Consider the following 19,862-nt stretch of genomic DNA (forward strand, 5'->3'; position numbering starts at 1 on the left):
TAGAAAACACTATCATTGCCATAAAACTAGAAGGAAAATAGTATGCTAGCAGAAAAAGGTGGTATTTTAGTGGAAGTAACTTTAAAAAGGCTAAAAACAATCTAGTACACTTAAATAATTGCGTATTATATTTTAGAATTTTTTTTTAAGAATCTCATTTTCAATCTTATTTTCTGGTCTCTGGGTTTTACATTATTAAAATAAATAAATGTAAAATCTTATGAGAAGATTCATATATTTACAAAAAAACAATTTTATCAAGCTGTAAAATTATAATTGGTTTCATTAAGTTTTCCAAATTTCAAAAAATCTCAGGTTGTGGCAAATTAATATTTTATAAATTATTAAATATAAGAAAGTGTCTATCCTAAAAAAATGTAAAAATACTCTGTTGAAATTGACTACAAATATTTCCTGGTTTTGCAGGTTTTTCATGAGGAAAAAGGAAAGAAAAGAGAAAAAAATAAGATACTGTTGGAAAATAAAACAAACAACCCTCAAACCCATTATCATTCTTTTTAGAATTACTTAAAAACTCACTTTCTAGATTGGGTTTATACGGGAATTATTGCAGAGCTCATGTTTTTATGTTCTTCAAATAAGAATTTGAATGACGTCAGGAAAATATATAGAAATAATGAGATGAGAGCTATAAATATAGTTCAGCTAATGTATTTCTTTCTTTTGAAGGTTATAGTTCAAACTATTTAAAACATAATTTGAATATAGTCTCCAAAAATTATTTAATATTTATTAAAACAGCTGATAAAAATATATTAAATTATACGTAACACTCCCATTGTATCTTCTATTTGTGTTCTATAGAATCTGTGCTATAAGACAAAGCAGGATCCTAGAAAATGGCATTATAAGGACTGATTTACAGTAAGCAAATGACTTTGCACAATCCTATGCAAAAAGAAATTAATATAGGATTTCTCCCAAAGGTCAGTAACTCAATTAGACTATAAGAAATGCTACAACAAAGACAACCTAGAATCACTCCTTTTTCTGGGGTTTCCCAATGCAGTAACTATCCGTAAGTCAGGACTCATTATAATTCAGCATACTGAAGATTAAAAAAATATTATTACACTGATAGGATTGAAAAGTTCTTTTTGACAATTAGTACAATTACCAATAATTTTGTTTTACATATGTGTGTACTTATATGTATTTGCATTATTTTTAATTAACATCTTATAGAATTAAAATAAAGAACATTGTTTAAGGCATAACTTAACTATGAAATCCTTTAAAATGAAGAAAAACAAAGTTTACACCAATCAGAAGAGAGTTGAATGACACCTACTCATGGAATGCTGATCTTATCCTATTCCTTCATATTGAATAGATTTCATAGTAAAAATTAACTGTCATCTAAAAATCAGTACAGAAATAGTCACAAGAAAAAATCTCAAATTCCTGAAGACCTTGAGATTTTCATTATTTCATGATTTTGTTCTTTTATTATTTTGTTGGAATGTCTTTGAAAAGTGCTCTTCAGTTCACATCTAGCTACACTATCATGTTATGCTCAAAATGCAAGACAGAGCAAATCATATTCTGACTATTCCATTAAGGAATTTAACATATCTATGTACTATCAAGAAATATATCACATATGGCTTTCATGTTTTATAGTGCAAAATGTTCACTTCCTAAAATAGAGTCTCTTAGAATGTTTTTAAAAGTATACTTGCTGAATCTGCAAATATTTTTTCTAAGGCACCTGCTTAAACCCAAAAATAGTCATGAAGCCATTTTTAGTTCCACACCCTCAAAATTTTTATCTTAATGTTTTTGAAACAAACATATATTCTGAGCAATATACATCTTTTGTTTAATGGTAACATTTCAAATGGTACCTATTAAATGTCAGAGACCACTGTGCAGCTCCTGAGGGACACTCCGCAATAGCACACATTGTATCACTGAACCAATCAATTGTGAAATAAAGCCATCTAATTTAGACAAAACCACAAGAAATGATATATTATACAAAACACGGAAAAGCTCTGTGACAAAATATATTTTAAAAGGAAGAGAAAGTATGTTTAGTAATATGTTCTATGTGGATTACATTTCCTATACTTCTAATCTCTTTATAAGAATGCTTTTTAAGCAAATTTGGCTGGAATATTGTTGCTAATATAGAGTAGGGTTAAAAACTGATAAACATATATGTAAAGGAAATGAGTCATTTTCTAAGAACAGCAAAGCATGATTTTTTAAAACTGCCTAAACATACTATCACTAGTTTCAATTAGCAAGCTATTATTGAACAGAAGCAAACAATGTTAATCCTACCACTTATTAGCATCCTCTCAAAATATCTCTTGCACAAAGATCATAAAATTAGAATGAAAAATCCCAAGGCTAACATACCTGCTTGGATTTTCTGTTGATCATCTGTGCTCATCAGCTTCCAGCTTTCTGTGTGACGAACAGCATAGAAAGACTGAACCAGGAAGATCCACAGCTTATCACGCAGAGCCTGGATCTTGCACGTAAAACCCTGTGTTCAAGCAACAAATCAGCAGCTGGTGAGAGCCACATTGTCATAGCAACCAGTCATTATTCCTTTCTGAATCTACTTACTCCTAAGCTAGATCAATGATGTCATCACTTAGATTTTTAAAATCGTCGAGTACATGTTATTTATGAAGGCTTACTCTTCAAAAACAGAATTTTATAGTGAACACGAAGCTAAACCTTATCCTTTCAACCAAACATTATTTTAAATCACCAATGGCCTTTACATGAATACCTTCTACAGCAAGTCAACTATGACATTACAAGGTCAAATACTCTATGTAATAGTAATAAATATGATGAAATTTTTATCATTCTTGTTAAACAAATACAAAATGTCAATAATTTGCAATAAGCTAACACTAATTACATTTAAAAATAAGATTTTAATTTTGCTTTTTCTTAGTCAATCCAGTTTTAAATATGATTTTTTCTGAAGATGAAAAGGAATCAAAATATACTATAAAAATAAAAAACAAGGAGTATTGAAAATTCTAAAAAATTATTTAAAATTTTCTGTAAGTTTTATATTTAGGCAATTTAATAGTGACAGGGGAGAAATACAAGTTATGCTGTACCAATTAATATTGTTAGTACCAAACTAACTTTAGAATTAGTGAGTCAAATGCCAAGTTCTGAACTTTTACAATAAGTCTATTGAGAAGTAAATGAAATTTAAAAATTTTTGTTTAATAAAAAGCTCCAAGCAGATACAAAACTAGAGCCTATAACCAACCCCCATCACCTAGTTTCAATGAACCATGCAATATTTAAAATGTGCATATATTTTAAAGTCTTGAAACAATTCAATATTATATCATTTAAATGAACTTTATAATTTTCAATACCATTTCCTTTGTATTGTCAGAGTTCAGTAACATGTCCAAAGCCATTAGAAGAGAGCAACTATTCTCAGTGGTAATATTTTCTTCAATTGCTTTTAAAATTTTGTCCAATAGATCAGCTGTGCTGCTCATTGCTTGTGACTACAAAACACAGAAATTTATATTTAATAGGAATACATGTAAAATGTGTAAGAAATGTGAAAGTCTGGCTTAACAATAGGCCATTCATCATAACTGGCCATATGCAGTCAACCAGAAATCTTATTTCCTCTGTTAATAATAATTATAATCACATAATTATAATCATAGCCGTTATTATAAAAATCTTTTTCCCTTAAAAAAATCTGTAGACACACACACACACACACACACACACACACACACACACACATGCACACACTGTTCCTAGGAGCCAAAATAGTCCCAAAAATGGAACTAGAAATAATCAAAATTCTTTATTCAATAACTAAACTTAGGAATAGTGAATCCCCAGTAAAACTGAGAATTTTGCATGGATCATAACTGTATTACTGACAAAACAATATCTTTTTGACTGACTTCTAAAATATGGCTTATGCTAATTGAGGGCCACTGCTGGCCAGAGTTACATTCTATTTGCCAGTGCACTCAAACCTGTCTCCTCCTGCCTTCACTATCTTGTGAGCCAAAAATCCTGTCCATCATTGCTCTAAATCCTATACAAGCATGCCATCTGCTATGGAATTTATTTAAGTCACACTAATTTAATCAAAGGCAACCTGCATTTAAAAACTCTTACATAATTGTAATCAGAACACAAAGATGGGGCTAAATATAGGATATAATTTTAGACACATTACCTGCAAGAGAAGAGCAAAATTTTCACTTTGAATGATCGTGGAGAAGTTTTCTATAATAAATGCAATACATTCTTCTTGCAGCTGAGATGCCATAGTCAGTGCTACTTCTGTCCACTTCACTCTGGGTAAACTGATGATTAGCCTGTCGCTTTCCATCAGAAGAAAAGCAGCATTCTCATCATTCTTATAATTTTTTAAAAATTGGAAAAAAGTTAGATTACTATTTATAATATAACTTTCTACGAAAATACTTTTCTTATGATGTTTCCTGCAAAAAAATCCCAAAATTCCAGGTAGCAAATGTCTTTGTCATTACTTAAAATACTTATTTATTCATCCATTCAGAATTATCCAAAAGGGCAAACTTTGAGCTGGGAATAAACTACCTCTAAAAGATGACTAAAACAAGCCTGAGAGCAGAGATATAACTACAAAGAAAAACTTGACCTGAGATTTTGACTATTAAATTAGTTTTTGTGCTTATAGATATCATTCATAATGGTATGCCTACACTGACAAAACCTTCTTTTCTGACTATAAAATACATGTTATTACAAATTTAGAAAGGCTAAAAATTACTTATATTCTCCAGTGATTTTCTTTCTCCTCTCTAATTAGGTAAGACTCTATATTTTATTCATTTAATGATGATTCATTTTTATACCACAGGAAAAGAATATTCATGAATACTGATCTCTCTAGTAGAATGACAATTTACAAATACTATGTGCTCCAAGGAAAAGGAAAAAATGGCAACATACACATTACTGTATCTTATTCATATTTGATTTCTAGTTCTTAAAACAATCCTTAGTAAATAACTGCTTAATGAGTAATTACCTGATAGATTGTAGTAGACTGAAAAAACATGGCCACAAATTCTTTGTAAAATTCTTTGGAATTTATTTACTCATTCCTTGAATCTAGACTGGCCTTTTCACTTGCTTACACAAATAGTGGCACTGTGCAAGTTCCAGAGCCAAGGTTTTTAAGAAGCCCTGCGGATTCTGTCTTTATGCTGTTACAATTGTGGGACCACAAGGCCATGAAGAAGGTGGGTAAGGGAGACCCCATAGAGTAGAAACCCAAGCTCCAACTTAGCCACCAGCTGAAAGCAGCTCCAGAATGAACTCAGGAAGAATCAGAAGAATCACCCAGTCAACCCACAGAATTTTGAGAAATAATTATAATTTTAAATCTCTTAGTTTTGGAGTAGTTTGTTACAGAACAATAAATAACTGATAAATCTGGAAGTGAAAGGCTGAAATCCTCAACATAGGCTGCATGATGTAAACTTTGCACACCCTCTGTATGTTTCAGATCTCAACTCTATCTTCCCTCATCTCTGGCCCTACATCAGAATCCTTTTATACATGCCATCAGAGAACTGTCCCTTTTCTTTTGGGTAACTGATTCCTTTGTAATTATTCGATCATGAACACAACTACTTGATTAGTATCTGTCTTTCTCACTAGGCTGCATGTTTACTGAGCATAAAACCATGTCTGTTTTGGCTCACCACTATATCCCCAGGGCCTAGTACAGAATTGGGTTATAGTAGACCCTCAAATATTTCTTCATTTCTTAGCATCATCAGAGAGTGAGGGTCTATATGTGAATTCCTAAGCTGAATTAAGTTTAATCCTTGAACAAAACTTTTTAACATTTTACCCACTTACCAAGAATTCTTTTTAAATATATTATATAATTCCTTGCCTTATTAGAGTAAAAAAAAAATCATACATTGATATAATTCTTTTTTTTTTTGATACCATCATCCTTTTCTCCTCTATGACATCCTGAATAACTGTGCTTTTAGGCAGTAAGTCCAATTTGCTCTACTGTAGGGATTGTTCTGGTGGTGAAGCCAAATGTAGGGTATTCAAATAAACATGGTAAGTGTCTACAAAGTGCTTACTATACACATAATGTCATGTGCTATGATAATTTTTTGATAATTTTTAAAAAATACAGATAGTTATAATAATTTAGGTTGGAACCTACTGGAAAACCAAAATATGGACATAAATGATAATATAAGTGGTATGTGATCTTATTCCATGCAGATCTGAATATACAACATTAAATGTTAGAGTTCAAAGGAAGAAAATGTAATACATTTCTAGACCAAATATATAAAATTTTAATCCAATAGTTAATATAACATATGCTCCAAACTTTAATATATAAGGGGTAGTACTAAGTTTTTTTCCTTTTCCTTCCCCAAGCCACCCATTTTCCCTCCTCCCAATTAATATTATTTATTTTCTGCATCTTTCCAAAGCTATTTCATACATACTCACCCAAGAAATATATGTAATATTGCCTTTATTTTACTCAAATGAGGCAATAATATGCATAATACTCTTGTCCTTCAAACTCAGTTACATCCTAAATATTTTTCTAATCTGAATATGAAGAGCCTTTTTATTTTTTTAACAGCTAGCACTAGCCCACAATATGGATAAGTCATTCAACCAATCCTATACGTATATTTACATTGTTTCTAATTTTTTGCTGTTACAATATTGTAACAAAATATCTTATAGATGAAATTATTTCACACAGATGTGAATATTTCTACAGGATAAATTCCTAGAAGCAGAATTGCTGGGTCAATACTATTTGTTTTGGCCTGGGTTCTGCCTGAACCCTGAGTCTGAGAAACAGGCTTATATGAAGATAGTTTATTTTGGGAAGTGATCCATTAGAAGAGTGAAACAGAGAAGGAGGGAAAGCCAAAGAAAGGGTATGTTTTCTAGCTCCTTACAACTCAGTGTGAGCCACAGCATCTGCATCACCTGGAGCTTGTTAGAAATAGAATCACAGGCTCTACCTCTGACTTATTGAATAAGAATATACATGTAACCAAGATTCTTTTTTTTAAAAAAAGGATTTTATTTATTTATTCATGAGACACAGAGAGAGAGAGAGGCAGAGACACAGGCAGAGGGAGAAGCAGGCTCCATGCAGGGAGTCCGACGTGGGACTCGGTCCCAGGTCTCCAAGATCACGCCTTGGGCTGAAGGTGGCGCTAAACTGCTGAGCCACCCAGGCTGCCCTGTAACCAAGATTCTGAAGTGTTTTGTGTATATACTGAAGTCTGATGAGCACTAATATTGCATTCACTATTACAGGCAACTGGGGCTCAATCTTCCTGGGGACCCTCTGAAGAGCCACAGAGAATGCACTTTGAATTACTCTGCCCAAGGGACAAAAAAAGGAAACATTTAACCACTGGCTCCCATCTCCCATTAGTCAAGGCTTATCCCCTGTGGTGTTAATTTCCTTCTACTTCCAGGTTTGCATGCCAGAATTACTGAGTTGTAGGTACCCTGTGTAGAGTGATAGTGAAGCCTTAGGACAGAAAGTGAGAAATATGTGTGATGTGCCTGAGGGAAAGTGCTGTTGGACTGCACGCATATGCAGCTGGGTCCTGCAGCAATGGCTGGAGTTCACACATTGGCCAAGAGGATATGAGGTGGGGCACCAGAAGTATCCTAAACATTGCCAATATATATTCAATAAAGAACTGTTTTCCAAACTGCAGATTTCTCTCCTAGCAACCTAGGGAAATATTTTTCGTGGCTTATGATCAGCATTAGAAAACAAAACGGAGAGAAAAGAGAAAAATAGGAAATATCAGTACATCGTGTAATAATAGTAAGTATTCTTTTGTAAAACTTGTTTCAGTTTTGTATGTTTGAGTGTACTAGGTTACAGTGTAAAAAAGAAATTCCTAGTCCCAGTCAAAAAAGTGTGAAAAACACAGCAAAAGTTATACTAGTTATTTTCATTCTAAAAGATAGAAAATGGTTTGATATTGTAATTTTCATGTCCATTTCTCTTAAATGAAGTGAGATTTATTCATCAAATTAAGAAGTTTGTATTTTCTTTGCAAATGATCTAATTTTGCCCTATTTTTAATAATCAAATTGTAGAAATCCTCTATATTAGGAAAATTAGAATCAAAAGTATGATATGAACTGTGATTTGTCTTTTGACTTTGCATATGGTCATTTTTACTACATAGAAATCTTGCATTTTTATGTAATCAAAAATATTTAAGGCTTCTGAATTTTATATCTCTACTCACCTGCCAAGGTTATAATTCTCCCAGAGTTTATTGTAGTATTTTAATTTTTTTCCCCTTCATATTCAAACCTGTGATCTATTTGGAATATATCACTGGCATACCAGGATATGAAGAATAGATCCAACTTAAAATTTTTCCAGCTAGCTTCCTGGTTGTCTTAATATCCTATACTGAAAAAACACTATGATTCATATCATTTTCTAATCCTTATGATACTGCATTAATCAAATAGGTCTTAAGCTATCCTTTGGCCTTAGGACTAATAGCATAATATATATAACTTTGGTTTTTCACCCTAGGGACCATGCCCATACCTACTTTTGTTTTAACTTTCCTAAATTTAAAAACTCTTCATAATTTGTTTTAAAGGGCTTAAACGGGGCACCTGGGTGGTTCAGTGGTTGAGCATCTGCCTTTGGCTCAGGTCATGATCCTGGGGTCCTGGGATCGAGTCCCACAACAGACCCTTGCAGGGAGCCTGCTTCTTCCTCTGCCTGTATCTCTGCTTCTCTCTCTGTGTCTCTCATGAATAAATAAAAAAATCTTAAAAAAAAATAAAGGGCTTAAAGTATTTTGACAAAGAAAAATTTAATGTTTTGAAATAGTTCAAGTAATTACACATTATAAAATCATAACTTGGGATCCCTGGGTGGCGCAGTGGTTTGGTGCCTGCCTTTGGCCCAGGGCGCGATCCTGGAGACCCGGGATCGAATCCCACATCGGGCTCCCGGTGCATGGAGCCTGCTTCTCTCTCTGCCTGTGTCTCTGTCTCTCTCTCTGTCTCTCTCTGTGACTATCATAAATAAATAAAAAATTTAAAAAAAATCATAACTTTTCTGACACCTCTCTCTTATACTCATGCCTCCACCCTGCTTTCTCTTCTCAAAAGCAATGGTCGTACATCACATCTTACTGAACTGCTGCAAATTGATCAAGAAAGAGAAAAACCTTAAAGTCTCTCAAATTAATAAAAAACAAACAAAACCCTCAAAATATAGTTCAATGCAGCATTTTCTTATCTCCCTTGCTATCTAACAGCGTTGGTCATGTCACCAATAGAGTAAAGTGCCCACCACAGCACATGTACCTGAACTGAATTAGAACTAAAGGAGACTACAAAGATCGCCTGCTCTTTCACTTTTTGAATAACTTATTTCCATTTTAAATTTGAAAAAATTAAAAATATTCTATTAAAAATTTTTGAATATAGTTGACATACAATGTTACATTAATTTCAGGTGTACAACATAATGATCCAATTTTCCTATACATTGTTATGCTCACCATAGTGTAGCTCCCATCTGTCATCAAGCAATGCTATTACAATACCACTGACTATACTCCCTAAACTGTGCCTTTTATTCTCATGACTTATTCATTCCAGGACTAGAAGCTTGTATCAACCACTCCCTTTCACCCATTTTGCTTATCCTCTTATCCTTTCCTTCTAGCGACCCCCAATAGGTCTGATCTTGCTTTTTAAAAATTTATTCATTTTTTTTAGATTCCAAATATAAGTGAAATCATATGGCATTTGGTTTTCTTAGTCTGACTTATTTCACTTAGCATAATCCCTTCTAGGTCCATTCACATTGTCACAAATGGTAATATCTTATCCTTTTTATGGCTGCCTAACATTCCTGTGTGTAAGTGTATGTGTATGTCTGTATATCATTTTTATCCATTTGTCTATCAATGGACATTTAGGTTGCTTCCATATCTTAGCTATTGTAAATGATGTAGCAATAAACACAGAGGTGCATATCTTCTTCGAATCAGTGTTCTCATTTTCTTTTGGGTAAATATCCAGCAGTGGAATTATTGGACCATATGGTATTTCTGTTTTTAATTTTCTGAGGAATCTCTATACTGTTTTCCACAGTGCCTGCACCAGTTTGCATTCCTACCTATAGTGCATGAGGGTTTCTTTTTCTCCACATCCTCTCCAACACTGGTTATTTCTTATCTTTTTGGTAACTAGTAATTCTGCCTGGTGTGAAATGATATCTAATTCTGGTTTTGATTTGCATTTCCCTGATAATTAGTAATACTGAGCATCTTTTCATGTGTCTGTTAGCCATTTGTATGTCTTCTTTGGAAAAAAAAATGCCTATTCAGGTCTTCTGCCCATTTTTCAATTGGACTGTTTGTTTTTTGATGTTGAGCTGTAGAAGTTCTTCATATATTTTGGATATTAACCCCTTATTGGATATATCACTTGCAAGTATCTTCTCCGACTCAGTAGGTTGCATTGTTTTTTTTTGTTTTTGTGATGCTTTCCCTCACTGTGCAAAACCTTTTTATTTTGATGTAGTCCTAGTAATTTATTCTTGCTTTTGTTTCCCTTGCCTGAGGAGACCTCTCTAGAAAAATGTCGCCATGACCCTGTCAGACACATTATTGCCTATGTTCTCCATTAGAATTTTTATGGTTTCAGGTTCCACATTTAGGTCTTTAATCCATTTTGAGTTTATTTTTGTGTTAGAAACTGGCCCAGTTTCATTCTTTCACTTATAGTTGTCCAGTTTTCCCAGCACTGCTTAAAAATATCCTATTTTTTTAAATCAAAAGCTAAGTATATTTTACTGATAAAATATGAAGAGTTTATGAAGTTAATGTTTCTTAAAGCTTGACTATTCACAAAGAAAGACATAATTTCACATTTTCATTATAATCACCAAGATACCAAAGGCCACTGGATATTTGGCTATTCTGATGTTTACCTTTTCATCTATTGTGAAAGGAAAAAATGAACATTCATAAAGCTTATAAGAACCTAACTAGAGTTATAAAATCAAAATAAAATATTGTAACAGAGGTAGAGGCATAGTTTGGAGGGCTTATTCTTCAATTAAATTCACAAACTTACCACTTGTAAAAAATAGACTTTTTAACAAGACATCTAGTTAAGATCCCTCCCAATCTGGCCTTACCCTCTCCGCAGACTTACCTCTTCTCATTCCAGTAACAGCAGAATATTGGAACTGCCTGCCACCAGATCTCTGGTATAATTTAGAAGTTTGTCGGGAATATCCTAATGTACTTCTGTTATTTTGAAATTATCCTCATCTTCAGCTTCATCTCAAATTACTGCTCTCATCCTTCTAATCAGAATCAATTGTTTTTACCTCTGTGATCCCAGTACATACCTGAATTATAACATATTTATCCATTCATTTATTTACCTATTTGACAATACATATTGCATGGCCTAAACTGGGGTTACCAGGATAAATTAGAACATGGAACTTTTTTTCCTTTTCAAATTTTTATTTAAATTCTATTTAGCTAACATACAGTTCAATATTGGTTTCAGGAACATAATTCAGTGATGCATCACTAACATACACCACCTGCTCATCAAATCAAGTGCCCTCCTTAATAATTACCCATCACATATCTAGCCCATCCCCCGCCTACCTCAATCAACCCACAGTTTGTTCTGTTTTTACGAGTCTCTTATAGTTTTCCTCTTTTTTTTGCCCCTCCCTTATGTTCATCTGTTTTGTTTCTTAAATTCCATGTGAGTGAAAGCATACAGTATTTGTCTTTCTCTGACTGACTTATTTTGCTTAGCACAATACACTCTAGCTCCATCCATGTCATTGCAAATGGCAAGATTTCATTCTTTTGATGGCTGAGTAATATTCCATTGTGTATATATACATCTTATTTATCCACTCATCAGTTGATGGACATTTGGGCTTTCTCCATAGTTTGGCTATTCTTGATAATGCTGCCATAAATATCAGGCTGCATGTACCTGTTCAAGTCTGTATATTTTTTTAACCCTTGGGGAAATACCTAGTAGTACAATTGCTGGATTGTAGGGTAGTTCTATTTTTTACTTTTTGAGGAATCTTCATACTATCTTCCAGAGTGGCTATACCAGCTTGCATTCCCACAAAGCGGGGTAAGAGGGTTCCCCTTTCTCTGCATCCTCGCCAACACCTGTTGTTTCTTATATTGCTAGTTTTAGCCATTCTGGCAGGTGCAAGGTGGTAACTCATCGTGGTTTTGATTTGTATTTCCCTGATAATGATGTTGAGCATCTTTTCATGTGTCTGTTAGTCATGTTTTCTTTAGGAAAGTGTCTATTCATGTCTTCTGCCTATTTCTTAACTAGATTGTTTTTTGGGGTGTTGAGTTTGATAAGTCCTCTATAGATTTTGGATATTAACTCTATCTGATATGTCATTTACAAATATCTTCTCCCATTCCATAGAGGGCCTTTTAGTTTTGTTGCTTGTTTCCTTTGCTGTGAAGAAGCTTTTTATCTTCATGAAGTCCCAATAGTTCTTTTTTTTTTTTTTTTTTTTTTTTGCTTTTGTTTTCCTTGCCTCTGGACACATGTCTAGGAAGAATTTGCTACAGCTGAGGTCAAAGAGGTCACTGCCTGTGTTCTCCTCAAAGATTTTGATGATTTCCTGTCTCACATTCAGGTCTTTCATCCATTTTGAATTTATTTTTGTGTATGATATAAGAAAATGGTTTAGTTCCATTCTTCTGCATGTCGCTGCTCTCAACACCGTTTGTTGAAGAGACTCTTTTTTCCATTGGATGTTCTTTCCTGCTTTGTCAAAGATCAATTGACCATATAGTTGTGGGTCCACTTCTGGGTGCTCTATTGTGTTCCATTGATCTATGTGTCTATTTTTGTGTCAGTACCATACTGCCTTGATGATTACAGCTTAGTAATTTAGCTTGAAATCTGGAATTGTGATGTCTTTTGTTTTGTTTTCTTTCTTCAGGATTTTGTGCTTTTGTGGTTCCACACAAATTTTAGGATTGTTTGTTCTAGCTTTGTGAAAAATGCTGGTGATATTTTGATAGGGATTGCATTAAATGTGGACATTGCTTTGGGTAGTATAGACAGTTAAAAATGTTTATTCTTGGGGGATCCCTGGGTGGCTCAGCAGTTTAGCACCTGCCTTTGGCCCAGGGCACGATCCTGGTGTCTCGGGATTGAGTCCCGCGTTGGGCTCCCGGCGTGAAGCCTACTTCTCTCTCTGCCTGTGTCTGTGTCTCTGCCTCTCTCTCTCTCTCTCTCTCTCTCTCTAGGTCTATCATGAATGAATAAATAAAATCTTTTTAAAAAATGTTTATTCTTCCAATCCACAATTGTGGAATATTTTTCCTTTTCTTTGTGTCCTCTTCAATTTCTTTCATAAGTGTTCTATAGTTTAAGAGTACAGACCTTTTAACTTCTTCAGTTTGGTTTATTCCTACGTATATTAGTGTTTTTGGTGTAATTACAAATGGGATCCATGCCCTGATTTTTCTCTGCTTCATTATGGATATACAGACATGCGACAGATTTTTGTACGTTGATTTTATAACCTGCAACTTTGCAGAATTCACGTATTACTTCTAGCAGTTTTTTGTTTGTTTGTTTGTTTGGGTTTTTTTTTTTTGGTGGACTCTCAGGTTTCCTACATAGAGTATCATGATGTCTGCAAATAGGGAAAGTTTGACTTCTTCCTTGCCAATTCTGATGCCTTTTTTCTTTGTGTTGTCTGATTCCTGAGGATAAGACTTCCAGTACTATGTTAAATAGTAATGGTGAGAGTGGACACCCTTGTTCCTGACCATAGGGGAAAGGCTCTCAGTTTTTCCCCACTGAAGATGATATTAGCTGTGGGTCTTTCATATATGGCCCTTATGATGTTGAGGTATGTTCCAACTATCCCTACTTTGTTGAGGGTTTTTATCAAGAATAGATGCTATATTTTGAACTTAATGTTAGTACTCACATAGTCTAATTTGTATTTTACTTAGTTATTTAAATGCCTTTTTTCGGGGATCCCCAGGTGGCTCAGAGGTTCAGCGCCTGCCTTTGGCCCAGGGCACGATCCTGGAGTCCCAGGATCGAGTCCCACATCGGGCTCCTGGCATGGAGCCTGCTGCTCCCTCCACCTACGTCTCTGCCTCTCTCTCTCTCTCTCCCTCTATGTCTATCATGAATAAATAAAATCTTTTTTTTTTAAATGCCTTTTTTCTATCAACTTGTGAAATGATGAAGTCAAGGTCCACACTTCTTCAGAAAAAATCTTTGCCCACAGTGAAGACCTAGCATATTATCTTTAGAATGGCAACAATTTGTTTTAAGATCTGCTTTGTCATTTACTGATATTATGAACTTAAATAAAGCACTTACTTCTCTGATTGTCTTTTCTGATATATAAAAGAGAGATAAGGGTACCTATCTTATATAAAATTTTTAAAATGAAAGTATTTTTTGAACTGTGAAGTTCTAAAAACACCTATTAAATAATAATGACAGTAGTAGTAGTAGTAAGTGATGTTTCTACTTCTAGTAAACTGAATTATAGCTAGGCCATTTGTTTGCCTTCATGAACAGGGAGTAACTATTTACTGATCAAGAAACTAATCCAAAATATTAAGCAACAAAACCACACAGTCCTTCATTAGCATAAATATAGATTTATATTTATTTTTTGCAATGGTATCTCACTAGCTGGTGGCCTACCCCAGTTAGATTTAGATGTATCTTCCATGTAACCCAGTCTGATGTATCATTTAGGGTTCAATCAGAGAAAGAGAAACACTAGGAGTTAAATATATATATATATTTATATGAATATATATATATATGAATCTGTTACAGGGATTTGACCATATTCAATTGCAGGAGCTGGCTACTGATGTAGTTTGAAGACCACAGGGAAGGCAGCTAAGGGAAGACAGATATAGGACAGCAAGAACAAGCTGACATCCAAGAGCACAAGCTAAAACCTACAAGAATGGACTCATTTCAGTTCTCAGTTCCTCCAACCTGGATTAAATGGATGTCCTTCAGGAGATTCTGGTGCCCTTCATCATGGAACTAAACATATCCCCAGCAGAGGGGTAACGAAAGCCAAAAAAGGACACACGGCATGGTGGAGCAGTTGCAGCCTGTCTGCTGTTTCATTTCAACAAGGTGAGCCAGTAAACAAGCAACATGTATGAGATAAAAGTGCCTACCCCAACAGTCCTGGTGTTTAAATAAAAAAAGGCTGCTGCTTCACTTTTACCCATCAAATCTCACGCCAAATTGTCTCTCGTGGCCACTTCAACTGGAAACATTCAAAGAGGAAAATTCTGGGAAGCATAGTTCATCAGAGCCAAGCTGACAATATTACAAAACCACTGTAGTCTGCCCTTTGTCAGCTTGGCACCCATACACTTCTCTTTATACAATACTTAATTCTCAAATGGAAACAATAACAAAGTTGTGTTTTTACCTAACTTAGTATAACTATCCTCTATACAACAAATATGCTAACTTTTTCCCTATAAGAGGATATAAAACCCCTTTTTTGTCTTTGGGTGATATTTATTGTTTCCAGACTGATTCACACTTCCCTTTGGTATCCTATAACTTTAACATGGAAATATAAAATTAACTATTATTAATACATCTTATATTAGATGGTAGAGATATGAGACAGTAGAAAAAGTATACACAAATACTGGTTTATATAAACAAATATTCAAATAAAAAAGGGAAATGAGTATTTATATCATCACCACTATAGCACTCATTTCTGTAACTGGTAACTTGGTTATAGCTGGTATTTATCAAGCCAGCTGTTTCAGGATGATATAAAACATGGAAAGGCCATTGAAATCAGGAGCATCGGCTTACTGCCAGACTTGATTTACTGTGGAGTTTATTAGTCACAAGTGATGCTGTGTGAAATACCATGATTGTGAAAAAAGCTGTCTGTAAGTCCATGAATAGTGGTTTTAACAGAAACATTGGAGGCAAGGAAGGCAAATATATAGCCAGAGCAAATGTCTACTCTACTGAGAACGGAGCACTGCCTTTTCCATGATGAAATGGTCCAATATAATTAACTGGCCACCACATAAATCCTCTTGGGAAATGTTGCCATAGAGAAGTTTCAGTGTTATATCCCAATCTACCTTAGTGAGTGAAAATCCATGTTGTTGATACCAATGTACAATCTCCATCTATGGCACCATCCTCCTTTTGTTCATGAATCAAAATATACTTCTCAGTGGTTCTGCATCTCTGAACCCTAACTAATGAATCTGGTACAGGGGAACAGAATCTTAAGGACAGGTTTTCAACTAGTTCTGTGTTATCTGTAATTGCTTTTCTCATCTTGCTTTTATAATATAATTCTATATTTATATTTAAAACATTGAAAGTACCTATATAAAACCAAATGAACTTTTTGATGACAAACACAAAGAAGGATATTCAGGTTATACTTACTAAAGACTGAATCAACATATTAAGACAACTTTTCTGAATCTCAGGAGGTACATTTGCAAAACTTCTCTCAGACCAAAACCTTGCAAAATGCTTTACAATCCATCTGTTAAAAAAAAAAATCAAAGAATCCTGAGTTAGAGAAATATTTTTAATTATGATACTCAAATAATACTTTTATTTTCCGTGACATAAGTTGTACACATATATGTGGATGACTAACTAACCCTTATAATTAATTTTGTGAGTTCTCTGATGGACTTAATTATCCTTCCTTTTCTGTGAACACATTTTAAATCCACCGAGTTATATGCACAGATTTTAACATAAATAATTATGGTTCAGCTAAAATAAGATTGATCCCAAGCACCTTGAGTAATATCTAAGTCAATACTTCTCCTCACAATTGTTACAATGAGTTAAGCACTAAGCTACATAGTGTGCCCAAGAAAATAGGCCAATTCCAAAATTTCTCAGAAAATTAGGAGATGGAAGAACAAAGTCCCTACATCAATAGTATCAACACTACTTCAGATCACTTACTTCATGCAGTCAGCAAAAAAGACTGTCCACTCCAACTGTATGAGCAATAATCAGGCACTCTAATACAGTCCCTACATCAATAGTATCAACACTACTTCAGATCACTTACTTCATGCAGTCAGCAAAAAGACTGTCCACTCCAACTGTATGAGCAATAATCAGGCATTCTAATACAGACGCCAACCTTCTGGAAACCGGCTAAAATTGATAGAAAACAACACATGTATTATTTTTCAATTTACAGAGGCTAAAAGTGTTTGGTTCATAAAGATGACCTGATTTATATACCTAAACTATAGAATAAATGTTTATGATTCAAAAGTCTGTTCTTTCAAAATTATCACTAACAACCTTTAGTTTTATAGAATGGCATTTGAGCTCTCAGTGTCAGAATGCATACAAGTTTTTTGTTTTGTTTTTTTTTTATTTTTTTTAAATTTATTTATTCATGATAGACACAGAGAGAGAAAGAGAGGCAGAGACGTAGGCAGAGGGAGAAGCAGTCCCCATGCCAGGAGCCCGACATGGGACTCAATCCCGCTACTCCAGGATCGCGCCCTGGGCCAAAGGCAGGCGCTAACCCGCTGAGCCACCCAGGGATCCTCTACAAGTTTTATTCTAATTTCATTTAGCTTAATTTTATTTGTTTTATTTATTTAAATTCCATTTAATTTTATTTACATTCAATTAGCCAACATACGGTACTCCATTAGCCTCAGATATAGTGTTCAACAATTCATCAGTTGTGTATATTTAAATTCAATTTAGTTAACATATAATGTATTATTAGTTTCAGAGGTAGAATTTAGTGGACTCATCAGTTGCACATGACATCCAGTGTTCATTCTACCATGTGCCCTCCTTAATATCCATCAGCCAGTTACACCATCCCCCTACCTACCTCTCTTTCAGCAACCCTCAGTTTATTTCCTATAGTTAAGAGTCTCTTATGGTTTGTCTCCCTCGGTTTTCATCTTATTTTTCCTTCCTTTCCCTGTGTTCATCTGTTTTGTTTCTTAAATTCCACATATGAATAAAGTCATATGATATTTGTCTCTGACTTACTTTGCTTACATTTAGCTTAATTTTTTGTAAAATGGTATAATAATTTCTAGCACATCTCAGTGCAATGCAACCATATGGTTTAATCCGCTTCATATAAACATAACTCTAAGTATATATGCAAGGGGAGGTCCTACACTGACCTCAGACAAAATTATAGAAGTTAATTAGATCATAATTATATAACACATTTTTAAAAGCTCAAATACAGAAGAATCAAATAAAATGTAGATATAAATAGTGACGACTCACTGCTCTTGGTGTTAAGCCTCTGTGCAACATATAGCCCATATCATTTATTTTCAGGTTTTGGATTATTTCCTAAGCATATCTATTGCCTATTAGGGTGAACAGAGTTCAGTTTCTCTCTGTACACATTCATTTGTTGTAATGCGAGGTTTATACACTTAATAAAGACCACTAATCAGTCAATTTATAGATATAGTCTCTAAATGTGTCCTTCTGAAGATCCCCTGCTCTCAGAGAAGAGCAAAAGCTTCTTTTGAATTGCATCCAGCATTGTATTTCTAATAAGGTCAGTGATTTCCAACTTTTAAAATTATTAATTGCTATTATTTGAGTTTCTAATACAATTCTCCTAAAGGTATCATATTAGTGTTTAATAAATTGAATATAAATATTTTGCTTTATATATTAACAATTTGATTATCCCCTTTAAGATAACTGGAGGTACTCTAGGTTATTCTAAAATCAGAAATGGCTGTCACTATATAGATTATACAGAGGTAATTCTACAAAGTTAAATAATTTGGTTTTCTGAGCCACTTTAGATAAGAGTATCAAACTCATGCGAAGAAACAACTGGTATAAACAAAAACACTCAGAGTCTAAAAAACTGCAAAAGTAAACACAAGAGTTAAAAAAAGTCTAGCAATCTAATTCTATTTAGGAATAACCAACCATTTACAATGTGAAGTCCATTAATTGATGTATAACTTTAAAATTTTTTCCATAAAAAATATTAAAATGCAAAGTAACTTACTTAAAGCAGAGACTAGCAAACTATACTTGTGAGCCAATCTAGTTCACCACTGTTTTTGTGAATAAAGTTTTATCCAAACACTGCTACACTGTTTCATTTACATATTGTCTATAGTTGCTTTTCTTCCAGAAGGCAGAGCCCAGAAGCTGTGATAGAGAACAAATAGCCCACAAAGCCTATAGTATTTGCTACCTGGCCTTTTACAGAAAAAGTCTACTGACCACTGGCTTAGGAGGTTAACTTTAGCTCTCTGAGAATTGTAATTATATAAAAATGCCAATTCCCAAAGGTTTTGTAACAGGATGACTGACTTTTAGTCATTTTCAAAATCTGCCTGCAGAATCTGGAAAGATGTGCATTTAAATTACTACCTAAAATACGTTTTTAAGAGGTGGAAAGGGGCGTGTGGCTGGCTCAGTCAATTATAAACGTCCAATTCTTGGACACTTATATTTTGGCTCAGGTCATGATCTCATGGATCATGGGATCAAGCCCTATGTGGGGCTCCCTACTCAGTGGGAAATCTGCTTGAAGATTCTGTCCCTCTGCCCTTCTCCTCACTCGCGCACCTGCGTGTGCTCCCTTCTCACTCTCTCAAGTAAATAAATAAATCTTAAAAAAAAAAAGAGGTGGCAAAAAAATATGTAATGTAATGCTGTGATTCTATAAATGGCTATATAATTAACCAGATGCA

The 19,862-nt window shown here is 34.1% G+C and overlaps 1 protein-coding gene across 3 annotated transcripts in view; it reads right to left on the reverse strand.

The window, feature by feature from the left end:
* BTBD8 (BTB domain containing 8) overlaps positions 1–19,862 on the reverse strand; it is a 96,373-nt gene that overhangs the window by 13,916 nt on the left and 62,595 nt on the right. For all 3 annotated transcript variants that reach the window (XM_038541385.1, XM_038541384.1, XM_038541386.1), the window contains 5 exons: positions 17,213–17,301; positions 16,564–16,666; positions 4,220–4,402; positions 3,384–3,521; positions 2,389–2,518 (listed from right to left, as the gene is read on the reverse strand). In XM_038541385.1, coding sequence (XP_038397313.1) covers positions 2,389–2,518; positions 3,384–3,521; positions 4,220–4,402; positions 16,564–16,666; positions 17,213–17,301 — 643 coding nt within the window. The remainder of the gene's footprint in view (positions 1–2,388; positions 2,519–3,383; positions 3,522–4,219; positions 4,403–16,563; positions 16,667–17,212; positions 17,302–19,862) is intronic.

Source organism: Canis lupus, chromosome 6 (genome assembly GCF_011100685.1).
Source record: "Canis lupus familiaris isolate Mischka breed German Shepherd chromosome 6, alternate assembly UU_Cfam_GSD_1.0, whole genome shotgun sequence".
NCBI lineage: Eukaryota > Metazoa > Chordata > Mammalia > Carnivora > Canidae > Canis > Canis lupus.